A 13,188-nucleotide genomic window follows, 5' to 3' on the forward strand; every position below is an offset into this window, starting at 1 on the left:
AAGCCACACGGTAAAATTTTCTAACATTAAATCTTTCACATCTTTTACAGCAGGGACAAGCAAAACGATTCGGAGCTTTCTTTCTGCATCTTGACAAAACTACAAGGTGTTGATTTCTGCTTCTCCCCATGAGATGTCTATCAATGGTGTACAATTTTCTATCACTGAGCCTGCAGTTCTCAGTCAGTGGATATGCAGATGGGGCCAGAGAAGTCTTTCTCTGCTACAAATTTCCTTCTTTTTTCACAAAAAGTTATAGTCCCCTAAAGAATATGCTAGTGGAGTACTCAGGAAACCTTGATGCAGAGAGAACATCTGTTCTTATGAAGAAAGCACTTCCATTTTAAACCAATGTACCCAACAAATGATTAATAATGTCTAAATAATGATATCTAAAATGCTTCATTTTATTCATAGTTCTCAAAGTGGTCTACAAAGGAAGATAGTATGATTACTCCCATATTACCTGTGAGAAAACTAAGGCACCAGGAGAATCACCACATAGAATTATTCACCATTAGTCAGCAAGCCATAAATACAACTTTGGTCACCCGAGTCCCAGTCTGGTGCTTACTCTAAAAGGAACTGCTGATTTTTGGGTATTTAGATAGAGACATTCAGAAAGGCATTTCCTCAGGTAGACTATACACTGTACCTCCTACACTAAGAAATTTCCAAATGAAGAAATTTCCAAAATGCTGATGCCTAGAAATGAAAATCAAGGGGCTGCAGAAATGCTGTGACCAGCTTTAAGACACACACAGAGTTCAGGGTGGAAGGAGAATTCCAGTCCGGACTAAAACCTAATCTTCCTTCCTGAATTTATACAGCATTTAACCCCTTTAAAATTCCTTAAATCCATGTGCATATTAACATGTTGGCCCCCAGCCACCACAGGGTGTGAGCTGGATAGAGATTCAAAAGGAGTCAGCAGCTTCAACTCCAGCAGTCCCAATCCACGTGCTCGTCCCTGCCTTCTCCAGTTACACCTTGAAGCCCATCAAAAGCAGTGGTAAACAAACGATTTAAAGTCCACGAGCACTACAGCTAAATGCCTGAATCTTGGTGTCAGTTGTATTTTTAGTTTTTGCGTGGGGAGGGGGCTCCTATTCAGATCGCACCGTTAAAGCTGGAGGAACTTGGCAGCCCTCGTCCTGTTGGAATTCCCCCTGCTCCGCATTGTAACACTGCAGTGATTTGTAGACATCGGTACCTAATGAAGCTCACAGCTGTGCAGGAGAAGGATGCGGGGTCTGGCAGCAAGGGACAAGCGTGCGCCTGGCAGGCGATGTCATCTGGAATTCCCCGACTTGTGAGCTCTCTTGTCCCCGTGCCTGGAGCAGCCACCCTCAGCCAGCAGAGAACACCCTGGAAGCACCCCTTGTAGGCCTTTTCCGAAGGTTACAGACCTTTGGAAATCCAACAGGTTCCTTGCCTACCCCCTAAGCAGGAGGCAAAATGAAAGCCAACTGGGAGAGAGGCTCTCTACCCCCTCAAGAAGATTGCAGTTAAATTTCACCAACCTCTATTGCATGTCTTTCTGTGTCTACTTCATCAACAAGCAGCCTCTCTTCCCAGCATGACTTGCACTGCAGAATGCATTTTTCCTGCTTCTTTCTTTGCCTGATGCCATGTTCCAAGGTCTTAGCTCACTGACTGACTCGTGGCAGAGGCAGGCTGTGCTGAACTGAGCTCACAAGTGTTTATCCTCCTTTCGATTTTTAAGCTGGGTTTTCAGGTTTAGCATTTTAAAATTTAGACTTCCAGCAAGTTCTTGAAACCCTTCAGATTGCCTTTGCACATAATGCTGCTCCTATGTGCCAGTCCTAGGAAATAACTCTGAAAGAATACTGACAGATGCATGGGATAGGAAGGACAAATGTAAGGAATAGCAAACACCAACACAGGATTCTTTTGAGACAGAATATAACTTCCACCTACGGTTCAGTTTTTTTTCCCAGTTCCTACATTTGCCAGATATTTCACAGATCTGGTCTCTCACAAAAAACATGGACAGCAGCACGGGTTACAGGGAGGGGCAGCAGTGAGAAAAGTGGTCGAGTCGCACAGGGATATGCATTAGAAAATGAAAGAAGATGACTGCCAGAAGGGTGAACCGTGATCTCAGAAGTAGCCAACAGCCAAGGAGGTGTGGGGAACACATGGAGGAACAGGGAGTGGCAGCAGCAAAGGGCTCTGTGACACTGCTGGTGTCCTACAGCATCTGCCAAGGACAGACCAGGGAGGACTGTCAGCTTCTCCTGCTCTCTAGGCAGAGGATGCTTGTCCTGCACACACTGTTTCAACTGTGAGCTGTATGGTATTTAGAGGAAATCAGTTCTGTCTCACAGGAATATGCTGAGTGTTCTGCTAGAATCTACTCTAACAGTGCATCCTGATCTCCCTTTGACTTAGATTTGTCTTTTGGAAGCGTATGTGTGTGAGATGAATGGAAAGGGGTAGGAAGGGACAGTTCAGCTTCCTGATGGCTCTTTACTCCAGTCTTCAGTGCACAGGCAACACTGACCTATATCAAAGAAAGTGAAACTGGCTGTACAGAGTAATCCTCCTAATTCACCATGCTGCAAAACACAAGGGGGATTTTTCTCCTTTCATCATCTCCTTTCAGTTAGAGTCATCTTGAGTAAGACTGCCTGCAGTGAATACAACATTTGCAACTCTGTGACAGCCCCTCAAAGCACGTTATATCACTGCAGCCCTGTGCCCTGCACCAGTGCTCTGTACATTCTGTGCAGTGCTGGCTGCAGAGCTCCTCTGGGAGGAAAAAACTCCTTCTTGCATTCCCACTAGAGTTCCCAGAATGAGCAATGCATGGCCTGCTCCCTGCAAAGTGCTGGGAATGGCTTCTTGATGCTGAACAATTTCAGTACCTCCACAGCCCACGAACCCACTGTGTCTCCTATCAACAGCTCATCTAATCAGCTATCTACATATCATTATTATCAGCCTGACAACAGTGACCACTTTTGCATAACAGAGATTTCATCCTCAGGGCTTCAGGCAGCTCAACACTCCACCAGCACTTGAGACACTCTCCCCTAACTGTAACCCCTATTTTTTTAATTTTTTCCTTCAAGGTTTCCTTCAGCATCTTGTGAACTTTCACAGACATCTCTTATCTCCCACTCAGCTTTTGACTCCCCCTTCTTACCCATCCTCAGAAGCTCAGCCACGGACATCCCCTCCTTTCTGCTCAGCCCTGACACCCACTCCCTTTCTCAGCCCTGACCAAGGTGAAGCACTGCCATCGCAATTCCTCCACCTGCCCACTGCAATTGGTGCTTCCTAGTCTGGGCTACAAACTCCTCATAACCTGCAGAAGACCACCCAACCTGTGTGGAGAAGCCCAGAGTTAGAATGCAGACCTGGAGTTCAGGACACCCAAGCTCAACCCCCAGCCCCTGGGGGACCCGTCCAGCTTTGTTCTTCAATTCCTCAGGTGTAACAGTGTCCCCACACTGCTAAAGCACTACCACTAGTATTAAGGGCATATGGTCCCAAGGACAGTAACACACTCGGACAAGAGTGGAGCTTCTTTTAAACTTGCTCTGATCTGAGCTTTTTTGACATGTGAAGGAGATGGATCGTGCCTCTGCCAGGGTTGCCCCAGCAGCTCCTGGGGTTTTTTTGCCCAAGTGTTTGGTGTGCTGCAGCTGCAACCTCCAGGGAGGTGCTGGGCACCCCTACACGCTGAGCAGCAGGTGCTGAGCTGCTGTTGTCCCAGCACATAGGGGACAGGACAGGCATTTCCCAAATTTGACCACTGTGAGGAGGTGGCAGGGAGAGGACATCCCACATGGCCTATCTCAGCATGGTCCCCCTCACCAAGAGAAAGCAAAGCAAGAGAAATCATGCAGCCCACGCTGATTTTCAGCCCTGGGAAACTATGCATTGCAGGGCATTTACTCATATATATATAGTGAGAGAAGAGAGGGACAGACAGGGAGCATGAAATATCTGCTTCTTTTTTAGAACAGGAGGGTTCTCAGACTGCCTACTGCAAAAGGCTTTTGTGATATTTTGTGTTGAGCCAGGTAAGACATTTGGCTCCCTAAGGTACCTACTCTTACAAAAGCTGCTTCGGTCTTCAGTTACAAAAAACTCGTTATGAACTGCTCAGGGGACTTATAAAATCCTTCTCACAAGCTTTCTCTCAAAGGTTGAATTTTAAAAAAATATCAAATAAATCATCACGATAATACAGAAAGTCCCCAGAACTCTTTAGAAGCAGGAAACTGTAAACAGCAACATCCTGGGTTTCAGTAAATAATTAAAATGCAAAACAGAAACAGCAGCAAAGCAGGGTTAGGTGCAGATTCCTGTAATATGAATTTGGTTGAAGCTCCCCAAACTTGTTATCCCCGCAGCCAACCTGTGAAATCTGGTGTGTTTTGGATCCTAAACATTAACTGCCACTCCTCACCCTTGCCAGCTGTGATACTCCTACAGGAAAAGGAGCTCTTCTGCTAAATACCGTACAGGCTGAGTTTTTAGCATGTAGCAATTCTGTGGAGCTATTCCTAAGCCCAAGGGCAGAGAATCCTTCTCTCAAAAATAAGAGCACTTGCAAAGACCTTTCTGTGTGTCACAAAATAGCTCCAAGACAGGACAGGTGAAGGACAAAGAATTAAGAGCAGATTATAGTCCTGGAAGACAGGAACAAATGAACTGTTTGTCAGGAACACTGCTGGTGTGTAAGGGAATGCTACCTGGAGCGCTCACAGGATCTTTGCTTTTGTAACTATGCCAAGTGTAAGAAATTACAGGGTTGGCTCCCTATAATTTTATCAATACATTGCCACACCTAATGTGATTTATGATTTTTGCTTGTGATAATCTTAAAGCTGTAGCTGCTGTAGTGCTATGAGCACATATAGCGTCACCCTTCTCATCAAAAACAGCAATGACGTTTCCAACCACTATTTTTTAACATGAAAATTCACAAATACGAACAACCAAACTTGGAAAACTGTGTAAAAAAAATTATTTTGCATGGAGAGTTTTAACTATGTAATGTTTGCCCTAACTCTCAGAGCCAGCTGAACTAGTTTCACACCTGTCACTGCCACCTCCTCTACCCCACTGACAGCAGTTCCAGCCATCCCACTGTTGTTTCCCCCCAGTTCCTGCTCCCCAGACACTGCTGGAAATACACAGCTGAGCACTGCTCTTTGCAGCATCCAGCTCACCAGCACAATTCAAGCTTCTTTCCATGCATTTGTTCAGCCTGCAGTGACTTTTGCCTATCAACATTACTAAACCACATAGGCACTGAACTTCCCAGGGCAAGGTTTTGTAAGCAGGCTTATTTTTATGTTGCAAAGAACCTGCTGAAGCCCTGATCACTTACTGCAGGGTTTCCCCCTTCTCACTTGGGGAGGTGGCTGTTCTCTTTATAGCTCCATGCACTAACCGAATTCCCCTTGCTTTTGTGTACTGGTATTTATCACATCAGACCACCTGTGGCATTTAAACACCTGATTGGAAATGACTCAGCAGCAAAATCCTGTGGGGAGGCGATCTGCTACACAGGAGTGATTGTAAACAGGCACCAAAAACTCCCAAGTACGGCCTAAGAACAGATACAGATGTTTTCATGAAGCTATCTGGGTAGATGTTATCTATTATCAGCAGAGCTATTCAAACCTCAGAAATCTATTATAGCAAAACATTTTCCTTCTGATTATTTCAGTGTTGATCATAAGCTACAAAATTTTAAGGTAAAAAGAAGTCAAAATTTGTATGGCAGTATAACCACTGGCTCCCACCACCATGTCCATGTTTCCAGGAAGGTTTTCACGTGACTGCAAAAGTAACTGAGAGCCAGGCACCAAACTGAAAGCCAAGTTTCCTTGATTTCTTCCTCATCAAAGACCCTCCTTCCTCCCCCATACCTTATTACTCTGATTGAAATTTTTTTATAAGGAAGTCTTCAATACTGTTTTGGACAGGCTTTGAACAGCAGAGGATTTTATTTTTCCCCAAATCGAAGCTGAGCCCTTTTGCTTTGTATCAGGCCAGAAATCCTGGTGTTGAGAGGAGCTTTTGCAAATTAGTTTGTAGCAGAAAGTGCAATATAAATCAGCATGGAATCATAACATGTACCATGACCATGCTAAACACCTCTGAACAGATCAACTGCTAACTAATTTCTTCAGGATTTTTGGAAGTTGGGCAAGGCACTATGAATCAGGTATCCTCTCCTCACAGTTCAAAGGATCCCATGAATGTTTTCACATATTATCCTTGCAGTTCTTTAGGATCTGAGAAAAAAAAAAATGGCTGGTTTGGTTCCACTTTAATCCTTAGTGCTTTAAACAGCACTAAAAGGACCTCCAAGCAGACAAATATTTTCTTGAGAAGACTGTACTGTTTTGAAGAGGATAAAGTGCTGACCTTGTCAGTGACTTTGGAGTAAAGAGGTCCAGCAGGGACAGAATGGAGGAGGGCAGCAGGGATAAGCAGACTTCAGGGGCTCTGCCAGGAGGAGAGAACTGAAGAGGGTTTAATGTGCAACTCTTGAGCACTGTTTTGCAAAGATTCTATCTTTTAAACCCATCTTCTGATGAAATTGCAGTACAAGAACAGGACAGTGGCCAAAGAATAGACCTCAAAGATGAGATAAATGCCCTTCCCTCCTCACCACCAGCAGCACATATCCCTGATGAGGTGCTGGAGGCAGCTGAGAGGTCCCATGGTGGCAGCATGTCCACTGCAGAGCTGCTCTGCAAACCCTCCTGCCAAGGAGGATGCTCTGCAAGAGTTGTTTTGGTACATGGAATGCTGTCCTCTCATGTGCATCTGGCTCCAGCACACCACAAGCTGCTCAGAACAATTTTTGGGTCCTCTCTTGGTCTCTGGAAAGTACCTGCAGTATCACTGGCTGTTTCTGCAAATAGATCTATACCAGATCATGTCTTTCTTTACTTGACTTCAGGTCTTTTTGCCAACGCAGCAAATTTGGGCTCCCATTGCATAGGTGAAGGCAACTGAAATTTGTCCACTACCATGGCAGGAGTTCAGTTATTCCTCAACAAAACATAATATGAGGAAAGAGAAAAAATGTTCAGCTGCCCAAATGCAAGGATTCTTCAGAGGCTGCACGTGGGTGAGATGTTCCTGTGGGACCCGACCCTATGACACCTTAAGCAAATCTGTCACACTGTCACATTGTCACCCAGCTGGTACCCGAGTGAAAGGAGAGCTGATTACTGTGATTCACTGATTCACAACCATGAGGGACACAGCACCGTGCTGCCTGCAGCCAGCGTGTTTTGTCTGGAGGTGTTCCCTCCCAGCCCAAGGGAGAGAAGGCTGCTGGCAGTGATGAGCACGGGGTACAGTGAGTTTCCACCTTGGTGCTGTATTGCAGCACTGACCTTGGCCAGACTCCTATCTGATAACTGCAGTCCGTTCACCAGCCCGGTTTGATACGGGTGGGAACCAGTGAGGGAAGGTGAAGTGACACATGCAGTGCTCCTGATGAAAGATCTCTTTGAACCCAGGAGCTCTGACTGGCTGGAACTAGGCCCTGCTCACCAAAATCCATCCAGATACAGCAACCAATAGATGATGTTTCTATGGCCCAAACACTGCCCTTCTTTCTAAGTAATTTCTAATATCTTCTTTAAGTAATTTATTACAGTTTTCCTCATTGTTTTCTAAAAATTGATTTTTTTTTTCTACATATCTGAGGGATTTTGTTTGAGTTTTTGGTTTTAGCAACCTCCTCAAAACCCAGGACCATGTCTGAGAAATCAGGCTTCCAGCACAGATGCTGCAGAGACCAGAGGATTTCAGGGTTGTTCCTCTGTTATTACTGAGAATTGAGAGGCTGGACTGTATCACATTGTACTGGGAATACAAAGCAAGAAATGAAAGGAGAAAGAGCAGCTTGTGTGAGAGCCCTTTCATTCAAAAGGGAAGAGAGAGCCACGGTGAACACCTTCAACACAGCAAAGATGTGAAATCCCGAGGCCACCAATTAGCCTGGGCATGGGGGGAGGGAGGAGCAGAGCAGGCAGGACTACAGTCCACTGCACCAGCAGGTGCATTCCCAACAGCCCCCAAAGAAGAGGGCTCCTGAGTAAAACACAGCATAATGACCATTATTTTCAAGAACACAAGTAACTTATCTGTAAACATCACTCCCCCAACCAGGCATTAGCTGAAAAAAAAGCAGCTTTGGGGAGAGACACTAATTACATAGCTCTCAACAGCTGGACTTTGATCATAATTACAGTGCCTTCTTCATCTTACATTAGTGGCTTTCAGCTGCAGCTAGGTGGGCACTTCTTGGAAGGTGGAAATCCCGCCTGTTTCAGATAATCAGCTCTTTTTATGACTCAGAGCTGACCTGGTTTTTCTGCAGCACAGGATGGGCTCCCACGGTACCATCCAAGCCAGTAATTCATGGGGGTCAGTGGCCTGGCACTTCAGTGCAGGTGCTTCTGTCATTACAGCAGCACTTCCCAGGAGCCAGAGCACTGAGTGTGCATATTCCTGATTTCAAGTATTTCCCTTGACAGGGGAAGTAAAAGGAGAAAGACTTGGAGGTCTGCTCAATTTTAGCACCTCCCGGCTCTTTCTGTTTAAGAAGAAGATGGGCAGACTCAGGATACACCTGTCCAAACAACCTCACTTCAGTCACGAGCTACATTTGCATCCTTCACTTCTGCAAAAGGATGTACATCCCCATCAGCACCCCTGGTCCTCTGCCCCTCTGTCAGCTGGGCTGCAGCTCCAGCACTGAACTCCAGCACACAGCAATGAGTGTTCTGTGAAGGAGCAGGCTGTTATCCTGTGACCCAGCTGACTTCCCTATGATTTTTTTTGGTGATGCTTTGCTTTGATACCAACACTTACAAAGAATTTAATAGCCTAAATGGGCTGTTGAGACAGAGGCTGGAGTGGCCTAAACAATCACACATGGCACAGAGTCTGGACACTCAGCTGTATTTCCTCATCTGTGGCACTGAATTACTGTGTTGTTTGGACACATTGTTTCACAGTGGCCTGTGAAATGACAGGCATAAGGCATGAGAGGATGATAAAGGCACATTAGCTAATGCTCCTCGGTGTGCTCTGTGTTCACCTCTTGACAGAGGAAATATTTTAGCTGGCTCCCACATGTCCTGCCTGCTGGACACCCCCAAACTGAAGAGATAAGTAGATGAAACAGCAGAGGGTAAATCAAAGCCACAAATCGTAGAATTAACTTGGATTTTTAAGTGTTTCCCTGTCCACACTGAACTACAAGGAAATCTGTGTGACATGCAGACCCTACCACCAGTTTAACAGGGTTTGAAACGCTTTTCACTATTGGTTTTTTGCCAGCATACATCAGCTCAACGTTATCAGTTTGCTGGTTAGATAATTACTAGATGTAATTTTAAGGTTGAAAAGAAGCACATTGGTATTAGCTAAATAAAGTATGTTGACCACATCAGAGGAGAAGTGTTTCAAAGTGTGTAAAATAAATGCAATTCTGAAACTATTGAAATTTGTTAAAGCAGTCAGAGAAATGTCACATAACACATCATGAATATGCAACCAATGGATCTTAAAGATGAAGACCATCTATGTCTCATCTATGTCAGGCTGAGAAAAGTATCTTGGGGACCAGCTTTGAGCTGATTTTGACCTGTGGCAGAGCACAGTCACTAATAATTGAACAAATGCCACTCTTGGCTCATATAAACAGACATGTTTATATGACATGCCATGTAACAGCTGAGAAATGTTGTTACTCTAAGCTACACCTCAAACAGGTTTTATGACTGAGGGGTGTCACAAATTCTATCTGTCCTGGGGCTTCCTACACTGCAATGGTCACTTCAAAACTCATCATGCTGCTAAGATATGTGGTGAGGAGCAGCATTGCTACTGTGAGGCCTGCCTTGCTGGATGAGGCAGATTTGTAGGGGTGAAAGGCTTATTTAAAAAGTTCTACTAAATACAGCCAATGGATTATTTTTCTCTTTAATTCATGCTCCAGCTGATTTTTTTGCCTGAGCCACAGTACCATTTTTGGAACCTGTTATTTGACATGAGATGAGATACAAGCTGGCAGGAGTTCACAGGCTGGGAAGCTGTCCCAGAGCTCAGGTACACTTCCCAGTGTGTCTTCACGCTTTCCAGCATCAGGGGTTTTCCCTTTTTTCCTTTTCCTTCATTTTCAGTTTTGGAATTTGCCTGGCTGGGGCTTCCAGCCATGGAAACATTAATGTGCTAAAGACTCCACTGCTGTCAGCCCAAACCCACCTTGCTGGGAGGGCACTGCTCTTGTGCTGCTTTCTCCTGGCTACAGGCACATCCCTGCTGGGGTCAGCGAGGCTGGGTGGATTTGCAGGAGATCAGAGCGTGGCTGCATGTGCCTGGCCAGCCCTGGGCTCGTGTTGTGGAAGGTCTCCCTGGGGAATCCAATACCCCCGGCTCCGTTCCACCTTCCTGTGCCACGGCAGCGCGGCCAAGGACCGTGCGATATTTCCCAGCCTCTCTCCTTTCCCTCTGCTGGCCCCAAACATGGCTCCTCCTCGCTGCCAGGTCTCCACTCTCCTCCCCAGGACCTTCACACAGCGGTGGCACCAAACACTCAGATTAAGGGGGGATAAAAGCCGCCACAAACCTTGCTACAAAGCACAACAGTGGGGAAAAAACCCAGAGATCACAAAACTGCCTGCAATGCCATGGGCTGGGTGATGGTGGCCAAGCCCTTTCTCCAACACGGAGCTGTGCAGCAGGATAGCCTTCCCCATCACCCTGCAGAGGATGCAGAGTTAATAGTTAACTCTTCCAGGGATTAATGCCTCCATGAGACACCAGCCTGGGCTTTTACAGAAGACAGACAGAAACCAGTCTTATAATGGAGCTCATCAAGTGACTGTACCCAGAGGATTTCACCTCTCTGAACTTTACGACTGGAAAAATACCATCTACATGTCATTTGCATGCTTAAATATAGTATCTTCTATTGGGAGAAACAAACAAACCGACAATGTGATACTGTGACACCTCGTGTGGACATGCTCTTTTATCTGCTGGAAAGTTATAAAACTCAGCGTAACAACAAAGCTAAAATAAGAGTGGTTGTCAGGCTGTGACACTGGCTGTTAGACAGAAGGAAAAAAATATTCCTGGAAAATTGCTCTCTCTTAGAAGGCAGCTTTTTCTTCTCTGAATCTTTTAAATTAACTATTTATCCTTTCAATTCCAAAATCTCAGGGCTTCATAGTTCAGCTCATATTATTCCCAGGAGTTTTTTCACATCAACAAACAAGCAAACACACAACAGAAAGCTAAAGCCATTCCTGTACTACCCAAAGCAGAGTGTAACCTTCTGCTCCAAAACACCAGTGAAAGATACTATCAGCTTTCATGTTATTTATCATATATATTTTTTTCCTCTAATGCCAAAGAGGAAAAGGGGATATCTTAAACGGATGTCTATAATTAAACAGTAACCTGTTAGAAAGCCAAAAATAATAATAAGCTCCACTGAGCATGAAGAGAGCGGCACATTTTTTCCGCGTGCAGCCCAGCTGCCACCGGCCGATAGCAGGAAAGTTAACAATTACACAGGAGACTCCGATCAAAGCTGCGATAGGAGAGTTACGTCACGCTCAGACTCACCGCTGGATGCAGGGATCAGGGTAGTATGGCAAGGTGGTGAAAGGTGCTGCTTCAAAATTCATTTCCTTCCAGCCCCTCCTTGGGGACAAACCGAAATAAAATAAATAAATAGATATAAAGCCAGCAGGCTAAAAGCAATAAGGTCAAGTGGTACACGAGGTACAACTTTAGAGATTTATTTTACACTTGCGGATGGGTGGGATCTGCTGGGGACTTGGCCAATGGGATTCCTCCAGTTACCCGAGCATCACCACCACTCCCTCCTCGCCAGCTGGGCATCTTCTGCACAGATATTTTCCCCTCCTCTCAACATCCTTAATAAACTTTGGTGTACGCTGGTCACACTTGTTGTTGGGAGCTCATCTGGGGCTTCTCTGAACTTCTGATCTCGCTGGTCATTGGTTGCCTTCCTGCCTGACTTCACAGTTTAATTTTGGCAGCTCTTGCAATTTTACAGGCTGCTGTGGCCGCTGGTCATCCTCGTCTCCAGATGGCCGGAGTTTCCTCTGCTGGGTGCAGCGCCCGTGCTGAATTTCATCGTACTTAAAAAGCTTTCCTTGTCAGCTCTGGGGTTAGTACCTCCTCATAGTTGCCTGGGGAATTTTTCAGTCTCTCTCACACCACAGTTCAAACAGTCTGTTGTGGTCACAGTTTCAAAAGCTGAATGACAAAATATGGGGAAATTCCTCAATTAAAATTAACTCTGAACTTTTGCTCCTCTGCCTCGCCTTCCTGCCCTCCTCCCTGCAAGAAAACTATCAGATATCTTTAATGTTTCCCTGTATAGCTTTTTGCCATTTTTTCCAAAATAATTGAGATGATACAGAAATTCTTGCATTGTTCCAGTGTTCTGTAAATAACATATACATTTTCTGCATTAAAAAATCCCCAATATTTTCAATTATCTTGAGAAAAAAGTAAAAGTAAGAAAATAGAAATCACATGTTTTTCAGACACTAAAGCCTAGAGAATCAAGAGTGAAGTCCACCAAAACAAACTATCAAAGGTAAAATACAGATCTGATTTTCCTGAAGTAACATGAAAGCAAGAAAAGATGGCTGTAATTCTCTCCCACCCACCTCTTTTTATTTTCTTCTTCTCTCTTTTGAGTCACACAGAAAATCATTCAGGAAAGCAACCTGTTTGGTCCCCCTGGTTTTTTCCCCCTCCATGATTTATCCAAATAGTACAGGCTGTAAGCCTATCCTGGTTTTGTGGGTTTGGAGAATGAATGAAATATGAATCAGGAGCTAAATTAAAATGGATTCCAGCAGGAAAAAAATAGCACCCACATATCTGTGCACCAGAGGGATTGCATCTTCAGGCAGACCTATACGTTTGTGTGGACGAGGAGCAGTGTGAGGGACTGACGGTCCTATGGCTCACCTATAGTGCATATTTTGTGCCAATGTCTGCACTAATTCCAGCCACCCCTGAGCAAAAGTCAGGAGCCCTCTGAGATGGCAGCAATTGCCTCTTACTTTTTCCCTTCTGTGTTTTCCTTGTAGGAAATGTTAGTTCGAAGAATGTCACGTG

The 13,188-nt window shown here is 45.0% G+C and overlaps 1 protein-coding gene across 1 annotated transcript in view; it reads right to left on the bottom strand.

The window, feature by feature from the left end:
* TP63 (tumor protein p63) overlaps positions 1-11,741 on the bottom strand; it is a 98,901-nt gene extending 87,160 nt beyond the window's left edge. Inside the window, exon 1 of the mRNA XM_033516788.1 lies at positions 11,653-11,741. Within this exon, the coding sequence (XP_033372679.1) occupies positions 11,653-11,714 (62 nt within the window). The 5' untranslated portion in view covers positions 11,715-11,741. The remainder of the gene's footprint in view (positions 1-11,652) is intronic.
* Between the last annotated feature and the right edge of the window lie 1,447 nt (positions 11,742-13,188).

The sequence above is a fragment of the Parus major genome, chromosome 9 (genome assembly GCF_001522545.3).
Source record: "Parus major isolate Abel chromosome 9, Parus_major1.1, whole genome shotgun sequence".
Lineage (NCBI taxonomy): Eukaryota > Metazoa > Chordata > Aves > Passeriformes > Paridae > Parus > Parus major.